Below are 15,355 nucleotides of genomic sequence, written 5' to 3' on the forward strand. Positions count from 1 at the left end.
ATGAGGACCCTCTAGCCATGGGGGTCTCAACTGCCCATCGCTTGTAGCCAGGTGATGCAGGTGGCTGGACTGGGTTGCACTCTGTTAAGTTGCTGGCCAAGAGGGTCCCATGGAAATCTCTAAACAACCCAGCTTGTTCTTAAGACAAAGGGTTGCCCCTCTGCAAACTGACAGCAGGGCCCCATTGCTGAGGACGACACCCACCCAACTCATTGAACGAGGAGATGTTGAGCTGGTGCCTACATGGAGCTCTCACCCCTATGATCTGACTGAAGCAGGAAAGACAGGCCCTACATGGGTCTGCACCAGGTCGGCCGCATGTACATTGTAGGTATTGGCTAAGTATTGCTATGGGAGAACAAGTGGGCCTCTGACTCCTGTGCCTGCTCTTGGCATTTTCTTCTGTCTGTTCGGGGTTGCTGTGTCCAACTTAGGCTAGTTTTTGCTTCATCTTAACTATATTGTGTTTTGTCATGTTTGTTGTTATTTCTTAGAGGCCTGTTCTTTTCTCATGAGAGATAGAACAGGAGTGGATCCAGCAGGGAGGAGAGGTGGGGAGGACCTGGGGGGAGCGGGGGGGGGGGGGACTATAACCAGGAAATACTGTATGAGAAAAGAATCTCTTTTCAATAAAAAAAGACCCAGTTCGAGATGGTTTAGCTTTGTGACTCTCAGTGTCTTCATCTATGTGATGGGGGTAATGTTTTTTAATGTCACACGAAATGTGTAGGCCACAGTAATTACATATTATATATATTTCATATGCAACGGGAAATGTAATCTATATACACATAGAAAGATATGTAGTGTTGGAGGTGGGGAGAGGGCACATCTGTTAAGAACACTGGTTGCTCTTCTAAAGGACTGGGGTTTGATTTCCAGTACACACATGGCAGCTCACAACTGTCTGTAACTCCAGTTCCAGGGAATTAATTGCCCTCTTCTGGCCTCTGCACAGAGTGCACAGATGTACTTGCAGGCAAAATAGCCATACACATAAATTAAATATAAAATATTTTATATTTTTATAAATATTGCACTTTTTAAAATGTGCAATGCCTGGTCCATAGAAGTACTTATAAAATATTACCCTACTTTTTTTTTTTTTTTGCTAAGGATATCTCTAAAGTACTCTTGCTTTATCTATCATCTCTATATTAATTATTTGCTTATCTACTTATATCTGACATCTATCTATCTATCTATCTATCTATCTATCTATCTATCATCTATCTATCTGCCCGAGACAAAGGCAGATTAAGGGAGCAAGGGTTTTTGAGAGGGCATTTCATATTCAGATCATAATGCTGGTATGCATGAACAGCCACAGTTCTGGTGGGACACACACAGTCCAGTATGACAGGGAAGGAAGGCACTGTGGCAGGAGCAGGAAGCTGTCTCATCACATTGTTTTAGAACTCAGGAAGGGGGCTGGGCTGCAAAGCCTCGGTCTGCCCTTGGTGACTTACTTCCTCCAGCGAGGCTCCACCTCCTACAGGCTCCACAACTTTCCCAAACAGCCACGGCCAGCTGGAGACCAAGTGTTCAAACATGTGAGCCTGTGGGGGCCACTTCTTCACATACAAATTACAACACTATCTATCAATGGGGGTGGGAGCGGAAGGAAACAAGGCCTCATGTAGCACAGTTGGCCATGAATTTGCCATATAGGCAAAGATGAACTTGAACTCTTGGTCCTGATGGCCCAGGTGCTCAGATTACAGGTGCATATCACCATGGCTGGCTATTGCATTTGCTTTCAATTAACTGAGTAAATAGTGGGCCAGTCCATTAGCAAGAAGAAATAGAGGGGGCAAAATTGATGCACGCCCTGGACAAACAATTGATGCAATGAGAAAGCATTTGTGCTACTGTCCCAGGAGCGGGGAATATGGGCACAACCATCTGTAGTGAGAAGTTTGGAATTTTGGGTTTCTTAAAAAAAAAAAAAAAAAAAAAAGACAGCACTATAATGTTTTCATTTTAATCCCAGGTGAGTGGGATAGGGAGGTGCTTCACAGCAGCTGGCTGTGATTTGCCTCGTGCTCTGGTGGGGGTGTTATTTGTCAGCTGTAGATAGTTTCTGTGGTGTTTGGAATTCTGGGGACTTTTCAGAGCCCTGATGTGTGTGGGTTGTTGGTTGCTGTTGGTTACAGTTTAAGTCGTTTGCACAAAGGAGAAACAACAAGAAGAAATTAGATATCCTTATGACAAAGATCAGCTTTGCCCCAAGGAGCTTGACCCTCCTCAATCGCCAGGAAGTAGTCTAAAGATTACATCACCCCCCCCCTTTCCCACCCCTGACTTTATTTAGGGATCTCTTTCTTCTCTATCCCTTTTTTTCCTATCTAGCGTTAGGAGGTTGAAAGGAAAAAAGCAAAGGGTTGTTGTAGGGTGGAAGAAAGAAGAGCCATATAGTGGCAAACGTCAGCTGCAACCATTTCTTGATGGCGATGCTGCCAATGGTGGCTTAGGAGTCAACAGAAAGGGCAGCCATTCTTTTTTTTTGGTGTGACTGATTTGTTCGCGCATACTTACAGCCACTGTACCTAGAGTCATCTCTCAGTTACATTCACAAAACCAGAAACTGCTCAGAGCTCCCACAGAAGCTGCCTATTTGACTTTGGGTTGTAGCCAGACACAGTCCAAGCTCTTGGGAACCTCCCACTACCTACTCCCTGAGCGTCCTCTTTTCTCTCGGTTTGGGAGTGAATGCGTATCTGGGAGGACATGCGTTAACCTTTGGATAATCAATACAGGAGTTAATCTGGCCACAGCTGGAAACATGGCTCGGTGACTAAGAGTGCTTGCTGCCCTTGCACAGGACCTGAGTTCGGATCCCCGCTTCAGGTGACCTGCCACCCTCTTCTCACTTACATACATGTGGCACACAACATATACATAAACAACAACAAAAAAATCAACTAAGTTTCTAAAAATATATGGTAGAAGCCCGTATGTATGTGTTAATGAGCCTTGGATTACTCTAGAAAGGGCTGGGGGGCACTTTAGAAATTACAGTGCACTGTATGTGGGCATTTCTAAGGTTCTAATATTAACTCAGTATACTGTTAACACTTTGTTTAAAAAAATTTTATTTATTTATTTATTGTGTATACAGTGTTTCACCTGCATGTATACTTGCCTGCCAGAAGAGGGCACCAGATCTCATTACAGATGGTTGTGAGCTACCATGTGGTTGCTGGGAATTGAGCTCAGAACCTTTAGAAGAGCACCCAGTGCTCATAACCTCTGAGCCATCTCTCCAGCCCATGTTAACACTTCTTAGCAGAGGTCTCTCACAGGAACTTAATAGCAGAAGGGACTTTCAGGAAGAGGTTCTTAATAGAGAAATGACCCTGCAGTCCAAGGCACTGTCACCTCGACATAAGTTGGTTGTACGAGTGACTGCCACACACATATGAAAGCACCCCACATACCGCCTCAGGATGGACTTATCTTGGCTCAGGGTTGTGAAGGCATCAGTCTCCAAGACTGAGGAAGATGTGGAGGGACAGAGTAGCTCACAGCATGGCGGGAAGTAGAGAGACACAGCAGGAAGTGCCTAGGCACAAGATCCTGGTAGACTTGCCCTCTGTGGAGCCTATTTTCTCCAGCTAGGCACCTTCTGATGTTTCTAGACAACCCCCACTCCCCAGGAAAAAACCACCTGGGAACAAAGCATTCAACACATGAGTATGCAGAGGATGTTTTATACCCAAACTGTGATATCGGTGTGGATGGATAGGCACACTGGCTGAGGCTTGGGCCTACAGTAGGCTGATGGTGCCGCCAAGTGGAGAGCTGTAATAGTGTGGTGCAATAGGAAGACGTGAGTGGTCCTGGCGGGCATTTACCTGACTTAGGGCTTCTCTGAGGTTCCTCTCCTTTGATTTGAAAGCTGCCTCATACTGAAAGCTGCCAGCAGACTGAACAAATTTGATGAACAGGCTGGGGCTGTAGCTTGGTCAGGAGAGTGCCAGCCTAGCGTGCTTGAAGCCTGTATACACTGGGCAGGATGGTGCACACTTGAATTCCAGCACTCAGAGGTGGAGGCAGGACAAGGAGTTTAAGGTCATCTTTGGCTACATAGGGAGTTTGAGGCCAGCTGGGCTAAATAAGACCCTGTCTCAAAAAAAAAAAAAAAAAAAAAAAAAGGTAGAAGGGACCTTCATGATATTCTGCATGTTGTATCTTCAGGGTGAGACATGATGTATTTGTTTTTGTTTAAAAATTTACCTATCTTCATTTATCTGACAGTTAGAAGCAATAATTTGAGAGACTTCCCAGATTCATCAAATTATCCTACTGTTCTAAGAGTCAAAGCCTTATTTGACTTATGAAAATCAGGCACCTTCCTCTTCTTTTTTTGTTTGAGGCAGGGTCTCTCATTTGCCTGGTGCCACACAGAGTAGGCTGTATTGGCTGGCCAGCATGCTCCCAGGGATCCACTTGTCTGTCTCCATTTAATCTTTGCTCAGATGGTAGGCGTGTGCCACCTTGCTCTCCATTTTTATATGGGCTCTGGGGGTCTGAACTCAAGACCTCATTCTTCCTAGGCAAGCGCTTTATGCATTGAGCCATTCTACCGGCCCCTGGATTTGACCTCTCTCGTTCTGTGCTCTTAGCCAAGTTACAGCCTACAGGAAGAGAAAGGGAGGGCTCTTGCTTCTGTTGCCCTCAGCAAGTGTACCAGTGAGCATGTGCACTTGCTCTGGAGAAGCGCCCAGTTCACACCGAAAGATGGGTTTTCTGAGCGTTGCTCAGCATGTGGCTCAGGCTGTCCTCTACCCGGTGCCTGAGGATGCTCCTTGGTCTGTTCAAGGGGGGGAAACATTCCCTTTTTCCCTGCCTTGCAGAAGAAGAGCATTGGGCTCCACCAGGGAAGCTCAGAGGACCACCTTGTGTGGGGTGAGTGTGCAGGCTCAGACTTTCTACTGCCAGGTGCTGGGTCACGTGCCCATGGAGAACCATCAACGTGGAATCTTTTATTTAAAAGAGGATTTCCATGTCTGGGGACTATGGAGAAATGAATGGCTGTGCTTCCTGTGTTCATCCAGTTGAGGGTAGAGGCTGGGCCTAGAGGTCTTCAGTCACTTCCCAGTTGACTGTGACATGATTAAGCCATATTTTTAGGCTGGACATGGCAAGCCTGTCGCACAACTTGTATGCAGGAGCTTTTGGTTTTCATTCCTGTGTATGTATGTATGTATGTATGTATGTATGTATGTATGTATGTGTCTGAGTATACATGGGTATACACATGTGGAGGGCAGTAATGAGCACCAGGTGTTCTCTGTCACTCTCCACATGTTCCTTTGAGGCAGGCTCTCCCACTGAACAAGGGGCTGTGTCTCAGCTAGGCTGGAACCCGGCAAGCCCTAGAGAGCTTCCTATACCTGTCCACCTCCCCTGCCTAAAGCCGGAGCATTTGTGGGGGATGCTTGGTACGTGGTGGGTGCTGCGGTCTGAGCTGCAGTCCTCATGTTGAGGAACAGATGCTCTTAACCACTGAGCCGTCTCTCTAGCTGCCCCCTTCGAGCTTTCTAGACTTGTTCACCTAACAGACGGGGGATCCCGAGTGGTCCCAAGTGCGAACCCAGTGTCAGACACACTAGACACAGTGTAGAAATCAGAAGAGAGCTACTGCCCAGCACTTTTAACCAGTGATGCCCATTTATTTTATTTGAAAAAAAAAAAAAAACCCTCTGCATTCTATATGGTCCAAAAAGATTGACTATGGAAACAAAGATCAGTATGTGGACCTCTACCCGCTTAATCTCACTACAACAAAGACAACATGTGACTCTACTGCCGGCAGAAGGCGAACTTAAAAGCACAGGGCCAACCCAGATCACATAAGAAAGCATCATGTGTGTGCGGGTGCGTGTGGGGTTAAAACCTTTAGTTAGCAACAGCGTTAAAATATACCAAGACACTTACCTTACCCTAGCTGGTGCTGAGCTCTAAAGCCACAGGCTGGTGCCAGCTTCATTTGATAAAAAAAAAAAAAATTTGGTGTGAGCTTCGATGGTTCACTTATAGTTTGCCAACGAGAAGATAAATCTTAGTGGGAGCATTAATGTTCTTTTTAGTCTGACATGCTCACAGGACAAAACTCAATTCCTTTCCAGACGTAATGAACAACTTTTTATTCTCAGCTTTGCGAACAACGGTAGTCACACGGAAGGGTACTTTTAAAAACTACCTGGGTTTACTCTATTTTATGCCTGTATATATGAAACAAACGGTGTGGATATGCGTAATGCGTGTGTACATGTGTGGGTAATATATGTGCATACAAGATGGTACCCGTTGGTCTCTTCATAGGTACACCATGATGACATTTGTACTTGTACATATACCAAGGGGCGCGGGGAGGGTCTCCGCCATATTCTGCATCACCAGAAGGGCTGTAGGACTGTGGGTCTGGGGTGGTGCCACTGCAGACTCTTGCCCATCGGAGAACAGTTCAGCCCTTAGCCTGATGGCAAGATCCCTTGCTCCCCACGTGGGAGTCAGGACGTCGAGCCATGGCATTTCGTGGTAGTGGGAAGTGGTGGCAGCCCTTGCCCTTCCCCCACCCCCAACCCCTGGACCTGCCTGGCTGGTCAGTCAGCATTAAGCAGTTGGACTGAGCAGGCCCCTGGAGATGCAGCTTTGCTACACAAGTGAGTGACAGCTCAGTGGACTAACTGCCCTTGGATGGAGGGCTCAGCCATCCGAGCTTCCACCTCCTCTGTTTAACAAAGGCAGGCGGCTCCTGCCGTCTTCTACATAAATACTGGGTATACACACAGACAGATACCCATCCACGTACAGACACGAACCCACTGCATGGCTGCATGGGTGGAGTGCTGGCTAGCAACGTGTCGACGCATCAGAAAAGCTAGTCATTGTTCCTGCTCCCGAAGGCCCAGAGACACGCATGGTCTTTAAACATTCAGGGCAAATCCAGAGGGTTCCATTAATCAAAGGAGGAAGGAAGATGCTGTCAAATAGTGAGGTACAGATTAAATGAAATTGCAAAGAAAAGGAGGATGTGGAACAATTGAGGCCTGGTTGTGAAGTTTGAGAGCTGTAAACGGCAATCTTCAGATTTGGATAGACTTTTTTTTTCCTGTTTTTTTTTTCTTTTTCTTGTTGCTATGGCAACTTGGGAGTCAAGCTTCAGATGTGGCATTCTCACAGACCTGAGTGGAGAAGGTACAGAATTAGGTCGGGAATATCACAGCTTACTTCAAAACACTCAACTAAGCCAGATCAGTGATTGACAGTCTCCAACACGCACTACGCTCTCCTGGACGTTGTCCTTTTCTTTAGTGTGGCGTCTGAAGACAGGGTTATCTTCCTGGGTCCACTGAAAGAAGTTGAGCTCGGGGCTGTGAGTATGGACCCATGGTACGGCACTTTTTGGCATGTGAGGCCCAGCACACTCCTCAATAAATATAAAAGCTGGCTGCTGAAAGTGCTGATGGCTTCACGCATCAAAATTCTTCCCTGAGACCAACACCAGCTGTTGACCCCGCTACAAATGAGCCCTGTGTTCTGACCATTGGCATGGCTGGGCTGGGCTAGGAATACACTGAACAGAACCCAGGGACCAATCAACCAATGATTATCCCATATAGATGCGTCTCTCTCTCTTTCTCTGTCTCTCTCTCTTTCTCTGTCTCTCTCTCTCTCTTGATCATTTATATATCTACTTACACATCTTTAATCAATTCAGACATATATCTATCTACCTGTCATCTGTCTATCCTCAATGAGTCATCTATCTGTCTATCTATCTATCTATCTGTCATCTCTCTCTACATCTCTTACCTATCTATCCATCAGGCATATATCTGAATATATGTATACTGCCACAGAGCAAAGACCTGTTGGTAGCTCTTGAAACACCGGATTTAATTTTCCTTTCCTGACAAAACAAGCAGCCACAACCCCATGAACCTCAAACCACACACGTGCATTCCCTGATGGTTCTGGAAGTCACTAATATGAAATGAGTCTCATGGATGTAATGCCAATGCATGGGCAGGGCTGTCTTTCTTCCCAGGGCTTTAGAAAAAGAGTCACTGCCTTGCCAGCTTCCAATCCAGAGGCAGATGTGTTCTCTGATGCTTTGAAGTTCAAAGCAAGCAATGTAGTGTCTTGTTTCTCTGCCTCTGGCTCCCTGTTGCCACCCTCGTATAGCTGCTCCTCAGCCCGCTTGCAAAGGCTGGGTGGTTACATTAGGCTAGCCCTACTTAATCCAGGTTATCTCCCCATCTCAAGATGCACAGTCTAATCATGTCAGCAAAGCGTCATTATCAAGTGAGGTGGCTCGTTCAGTTGCTCCAGGGATCAGGATGGGGACATCTTTGCAGGTCTCTATTCAGCCATCCACACGTGTGCAGCTCTATAGCCCAAAGGGAGTGAGGCATCCTGCGAGGACATGCCACCCAAATGGTAGCCATCAACGACGTGTTTAACAGGCTGGCATCCCAGTTTCTGACCATGCTCTTCCCTATGTCATGCCACCTGCGAGGGCTCTTTCTATTCAGCCTCGTGAACAGGGAGGAGCTTTGACCCCGGGGTGCCCAGATCCAATTTCTTCTGCTAGTTCGCTACCTGCAAGCACACCTGTGTCCATGGGACTCCAGCAAGAGTTGTGCTGATTCCGGCCCAGATTAGGGGTTTCCTTGGGGCCAGGAAACCATGCCATCCTCAGTGGTAGTTGCCAACGTCCTCTCTCTCTTGGTCTTCCGTTACAGAGAGTCTGGTGCCATAGAGGAGAGACATAACTCTCTCATACAGGCTTGGTCAGCTCCTCTAGAGATGCTCTGGGCCCACCTCCAACCAGAAGGGCCCATTGAAGATAGGACCCTTTCTGCCCGGCATTATCACCCCCTAGGTGGTTTTTCTCTCCTTACAGTGCTCAGGTCTGCTGCCCGAAGGTTATACATTATAAAGTATTCTAAAGAGGTGTAGTAAGGTTGTTCTTTACATTTGCTGTTGTCCTGAGGCAGGGTGTCACATAACTCAGGCTGGCCTGGAACTTACAGAGGGGCCCAAGGAGGCCTTCGTTCCCTTAGCCTTCAAAGTGCTGGGGTAACAGGTGTGGTGTGAGCCACCATGTCTAGCTCAGATAGTATCTATAAATAGCCTTTTCAGTGTGTGCATGCTTGTGTGTTTGTATGTGCACAGGTATGTCTATATGTATATCTATTCATATCCATGCGTGTGTATGCGTGCACGTCTATATAAATATATGTGTACATCTATTTGTGTGTGTGTGTATATTGTGTGTATGTGTGTGTATGTTGGTACATGTGTGTGGAGGTCAGAGGTTAAAGTCAGGTGTCCTCCTCAGTCCCTCTTCACCTCATTCTAAGAGGTAGGGTCTCAGCAGGATAAAGGTGCTGCTGTGCTTCCCATATCTCATGCCTGCTAAGGGCATGGTCGGGCTCCTCAGCGGGGCAGCTCTTTGCAGTAGGTGTCATCCATCTTATGGTCGGGAGGACATCTAGCCTGTCCCTGGCCTCTCTCCACTAGATGCCACTGGCAGCATGTTCTTCGTCAAGATAATGAAAAATGCTTCTAGACATTACCAGCTGTTCCTTAGGGGACAACTTGAAAAAAAAAAGGGGTGGTGGTGGTGGTGGTGGTGAATAAAATCCACTAAATGAGTCTGCAGCCTTTGTTTTAAAATTAGAGTCTCCAGTCCCGGTTTTACATCAATTTAGATGGCTATGGAAACCATCCCACCTCTAGGTCTGCTGAGATGACTCTGTGAGTGATCTGTGTAATTTATGCAAAGCATTTTGCTGGCATGTGCGCAGCACAAAGAAATCCCCTGAGGGTCGGCTATCACTGTCCCTAAAGTCGAAGGGCTTTAAAGGACCACAGTGACTCAGCAAAGCCTGCCTGGAGTCATCTGCCAGCAGAGGACAGCCTTTCTGTGTGGTCTCCGTAATTCAGGGTTTTCCCTGTGCCCACAACACATCTCGCAACAGAAGGGAGCAGGGTGTAAGTGCACTCTAGGAAATTCTAGAAAAAGGCAAAGCTATCATTAGCAAAGGCAGCTAGGGCAATTCAGAGGAGGGATGAATAGCAAAGAGGGCTCCCCTCACTGTGGTGTGGCTGCACAGCTGGGCACAGCTGCCAACACTCACTTAAACTGGATCTTTAAAAAATGCAAATCACACCTTAATAGAGATTACATGGAGAAAGCAGAACAAATGACTGTCTTTGGCTCATCTTTAAACGTTCTAAAAAAGAATATTTTTAATTCAAATAATTCAAATATTAAGTGAATATTTGATTTGTGTGTGTGTGTGTGTGTGTGTGTATGTATGAGTGTGGGTGAGTGTGTGAGTCTGTGTGTACTCACTGAGGCCAGAAGGACCACTGACTCCCTTAGAGCTGGAGTTATAGGCAGTTGTGAGTTGCCTGTCATGGGAGATGGGACCTAGTTCTACCCTCCTGATAGAAAAGTGAACACTCTTAGCCACAGCTCCAACTCTCCAGCCTTCTTCAGATTAATCATCTATACTATACAGGAGTGTGTGTGTGTGTGTGTGTGTGTGTGTGTGTGTGTGTAGGCCATCAAACGACCCCAGGTGTCATCCTCAGTTGTTGCCAACCTTTCTCTTTGAGACAGGGTCTCTCACCAGCCTAGGGCTTGCCATGTTGTCTAATCATGGGATCCTCTTACCTCCTCTGCCCAGTACCACAGGTGTGTGATAGCTGCTGTTTTTCAGCTTTGTAGGCCATGTAGTCACTGTGAAAAATATTCACCTTTGCCATAGTAATAGCAAGCAACTACAGACAGCATGTGAATAAGTGGATGAGGGTGTGCACTAATAAAACTTTATTAGCACACACAGGTAGTGGGCCAGATTTGGTTTCTATACTGTAGTTTGAGTTCATGCTTAAGATTTTAAAAGTGTTTTTATTTATGTGTGTGTGTGTGTGTGTGTGTGTGTGTGTGCTTGTGTGCGCACGTGAGCACACATACGCACATGTGGAGGTTAGAGGACGGCTTGCTGGAATTGATTTTCTCCTACTATGTGGGTCTTGAGGATTCAACTCAGCTTGTCAGACTTGGTGACAAGCACCTTTACTAGTTGAGCCACAAGACATAAAAAATCGATCCCATCAACTTACTTCCCTTTTCCCCAAATTCTTTCAAGTCTCACGACTGAGAATCTAACATCCCTGCTTTTTAGGAAATGCCTCTACTCCTAAATCGTGCCAAGGTGAGTGTCTCGAACTCTTGCTATGTGGCTTCTGTTCTTTGTGACGTTTACTTGAGCTTCCTGTTTTGTCCACGCTTTAGTCCTGCTGACCTCTCACATGTCTTTTAGGAGGGTTGTTGCCATAAAAACCTTTTTTTTTTTTGTGGTTGTGTTATGGTGCTTTACCACACCTGCTACCACACCTGCTTGAACTTCCATAGCATCACTGGCACAAATACCTTCACACACGTGTTCTGAAATTCACTTCCCTCTTCCCACTTCTTACTGAAGAATCAGCCCAGGCAGAGAGCACATGGCCATAGTGTGGATGGAACGAGGGTTGTCAGGAAGCCCAGGAGCCTGTATGGTAAGGCAGTCCACCTGCTACGGTGGCTCTAACTTCCGCTGTGCATTTAATATCTGCTACTCCATGAGCCTTTGGTGTGAACAGTCTTCTGAGCCACACCTCCAGTGTTAGGGTTTCAAACGGAGAAGGGTCAGGGTACAGGTAGAGACATGTTAAAAGTTCTGCTGATGTTCTGCATGCAGCTGGTGTGAGATCCACTCCCACCTTGGCAGCTGACACTACCCAAGAATGACCTGCAGTCTAACAGTAACCGTTGGCATGTCAACTGCCTGGACACAGGCCCCAGGGTGTATCTGTGGATGAAGGAGATCATCCAGAAGCCCAGAATCAGGGCCAGGATTGTGTGAGCAAAGCAAGGGACTATCAGCTGTGTCGCCTCACTATCCACTGTGGTAGCTGATCTGATTCCCTACTGTCCTTACTCTCCTTGCCGTCTCATATGAAGGCTGAGGAATTCTTACAATCTTTTCTAACTTCCTCATCTCTGTCTCCAGTACCATCCTCAGTCCTTTATTCTCTGTTGATTGACAGAGAAGATTTAGGAGAGCATCCATCTCTCCTTCGAACTCTCATAGATGCATGGGGTTAGGAAGACAATGGTGGCAGGTGAAGACAGAAGGAGTAAGCCAAGGGTGAGGGGCAGGAATAGAGCTGGACTCAGAGGGAGCCTTGAGGGTTGTAGACGGTGTGTGTGTGTGTGTGTGTGTGTGTGTGTGTGTGTGTGTGTGTGAGGGCACAGTCATCAGAGGTGGGGGGAGGGGGATGACATGTCTGTTTGTGAAATGCAGCACACAGACGGGCAGTGTGACACACCGTCAGGATTTTCCTTCTTAGCTCTACCCTCAGAACTCTGGTCCCACACCGAGCTTCACACACTGCTAAAGTGGAGTGTTGAAATGTGTGCCTCCTATTGACCCTGCCACCAAGATGCAATACATTATGTTCCCCCTATCAATTTTTCATTCTATGATTGCATCAATTATTTTCTTAAAATTTAAATGCCAGGGCCCTAGAGCCTTTTGGGTGGCAGGAGCTGATGTGGACAACTGCTAAGGTTAAAACTGGACTAACATTCCACACAGAGGAGAGTCTGGCAATACACGCCCACTTCATTCTCCCACTCAGCGGTGACAGTTTGAATATGAAGGGTCTCCATAGACTCATGCAATTGAATGCTTGGCCCATAGGGAGTGGCCCCATTAGGAGGTGTGTGTGGCCTTGTTGGAGGAAGTGTGGCTTTGTTGGAGGAAGTGTGTCACTGTGGAGGCGGGCTTTGAGGTCTCACGTATGCTCAAATTAGGCCTAGTGCAGCACACAGTCTCCTGCTGCCTGCAGATCAAGATGTAGAACGTTGAGCTCTTTTTCCAGTGCCATGTTTGCCTGAGTGTTGCCACGTTTTTCTGCTATGATAGTGAACTAAGCCTCTGAGGCTGTAAGCCAGCCTCGATGAAATGTTTTCCTTGATAGGAGTTGCTGTGGTCACTGTGTCTCTTCACAGCAATGAAACCCTAGCTAAGACATCAGCCTAGCAATTCTTTTTACTCCAAGTGACATGTCACTGTATCATAGTTATTATCTGTATCATAGTATCTCAAAGGAAGCATGAGTTATAAATACTATTTTCTTCCTTCTTTCCTTTTTTTTTTTTTTGAAACAGTCTTATTGGGTAGCTCTGGCTGGCCTGGAACTTACTCTGTAGACTGGGCTGGCCTTGAATTCACAGAGATCTGCCTGCCTCTTCCTTCTGAGTGCTGGGAATAAAGGCCAGACACCATCATTTAATTCATGAAATACTGGGAGTCAGAATGGTCCAAGGCTTTCTCAGAGGCCCTGATAAAAGAATAAAGGAAATCCCAGTTCTCTGTCCTTGCTCAGAGGCAGACTTGGTAAGGTCCAATCTGGGGCTAGGGCTGGGGTTGGGGCAGGGCCTCAAAGGAGTCAAGGTTTCCATTCTTGGGAACTTGGCTTTCTCCTCGGAAGGAGTGTGATTATCTGTCCTAAGGCCACCATGTGTCTGAGGTGTCCTTTCTTCTCTTTGCCAACATTGTTTGATTTAGCTCTCTGCGGACCTTGAATTTCTCCCCCTACAGATAGCATATAAGATTCGGAACTTAGGGCTGGAGAGATGGCTCAAAGGTTTAAGAGCACAGGCTGTTCTTCCGAAGGTCCCGAGTTCAATTCCCAACAAGCACATGGTGGCTCACAACCATCTGTAATGAGATCTGGTGCCTTCTTGTGGTGGGCAGGCACACGTGTGGGCAGAATACTGTATAAATAAGAAATAAATCTTAAAAAAAGATTCTGTACTTAATAAATTTGCTTATGCTTGGCATAAGCAATCTCCTGGTCCTGGCTTTTGTCTTCTTTATTTCTCATTCCTGGTTCTCCCCCCCCCCGCCCCGTGAACACCTCATTCCATTGAAACCATTCAAACCTTGTTTGGGTCAAGTAAAGGATTACACACTGTCATGCTTGATCAAAATATGTATTTTCCTATAGCCTGGCTTTTCCATCTTTGTCTGCTAGCAGCTTTTAGGTGTGCTGTGAGAGCTACCTGGGACTAAATACATCCCAGGAATGGCTTAGGGGGAAGGGGGACTTATTTTGGTTCACAGCTCAGGGGATATTGCCCATCAGGGAGGACAGGAGCAAGGGCTCATTCCAAGGCAACAGCACCATGAGGCAGCCAGGAAGCAGAGAGCTCCTGCTGCAAGCAAGGACAGGGTATAACCCCCAAGGACATTCCTCTTCCCCAGCAGCCCATTCCTTTCAGTAAGGTCCCACATCCCCAAACAGTGCCACCAGCTGGGGGACCAAGTGTTCAAACACACGATGAGCCAGTGCAGAACGGGAACAGGAATGGTCCGCAGAAGGCCAGTTGGGCAATTCTGATGCACTGGCATCTATGGGATGTTTTGCTTGTTGACTGGTTTGCAAAACAGCGGAGCCTCTTTCAACATCTGCTGCCGGGAGACTGTCCAGATGTTGTTAGACACTGGCTGGAACACGCTTACATGTGAGAATTTCATCCACATGGACGTCAGCTAAAGGCGTGGGGGGACAGTCTTCCTTGGAAGACATATGGAAGAGACAGGCTGTGTGTGGTGAAGCTCTTGGCACACACGCACGCGTGCTGGGGTCAGGCGGACTTACCCAATAAGCTGAGGAGCGAGAAGAGCAGCAGCAAGCTGAGGCTGAGGTGCAGGGTCCCCGCCGCGTTGCAGTCCACTTTGGAGTTCTTGCAAGAGCACACCTGCACCCTGAGGTCTGTGATGTTCGTCATGGGTGGCTTCCCTGAATCTGTCACCATGATGGGCAGGTTGTAGTTCGCCTTGTTCAGACTCTGAAGAAGGCTCACGAGGGCGTGCGTGTCTGCAAGACAGGAAGTCTTGGTGAGGTTCTGGGGCCTAGGTGTGCACACAACTCTGTGCAGATGACTTGTAGTCATGGGTGTGTCTGAGTGAAATCTGTTAACATCAAGCGAAACACACACAGTTACTCCGGGGAAGGAACCACATTTCACACACAGTGGCGACAAGCTACACAGGGTGAATGATTTGGGGACAGTGTCTTCATCATGACAAGTTCTGTGGTTTGGTGTAGAAACGATGGACTCTGGACTTTCTCAAATAGGAATTTCTAAGCTCGATTGCAAATACAGTTTCCAGCTTCATCCTCCGCCCCTGCCCCATTCTGTCACTAGTGCAAAAGTGACCTTTGGTTGGCATTTACAGCAGGGTAGGTTCATCTCTGAAGACAAACAAAC

General features: G+C 47.0%; 1 protein-coding gene across 1 annotated transcript in view; it reads right to left on the reverse strand.

The window, feature by feature from the left end:
- Nucleotides 1-5,654: 5,654 nt before the first annotated feature.
- The window catches only part of CDH13 (cadherin 13), a 984,669-nt gene continuing 974,968 nt past the window's right edge, over nucleotides 5,655-15,355 (reverse strand). The window contains exons 13-14 of the mRNA XM_084755241.1: nucleotides 14,743-14,961; nucleotides 5,655-7,193 (exon numbers count right to left, since the gene is read on the reverse strand). Coding sequence (XP_084611367.1) covers nucleotides 7,186-7,193; nucleotides 14,743-14,961 — 227 coding nt within the window. The 3' untranslated portion in view covers nucleotides 5,655-7,185. The remainder of the gene's footprint in view (nucleotides 7,194-14,742; nucleotides 14,962-15,355) is intronic.

Source organism: Acomys minous (genome assembly GCF_964271855.1).
Source record: "Acomys minous genome assembly, chromosome: 14".
NCBI lineage: Eukaryota > Metazoa > Chordata > Mammalia > Rodentia > Muridae > Acomys > Acomys minous.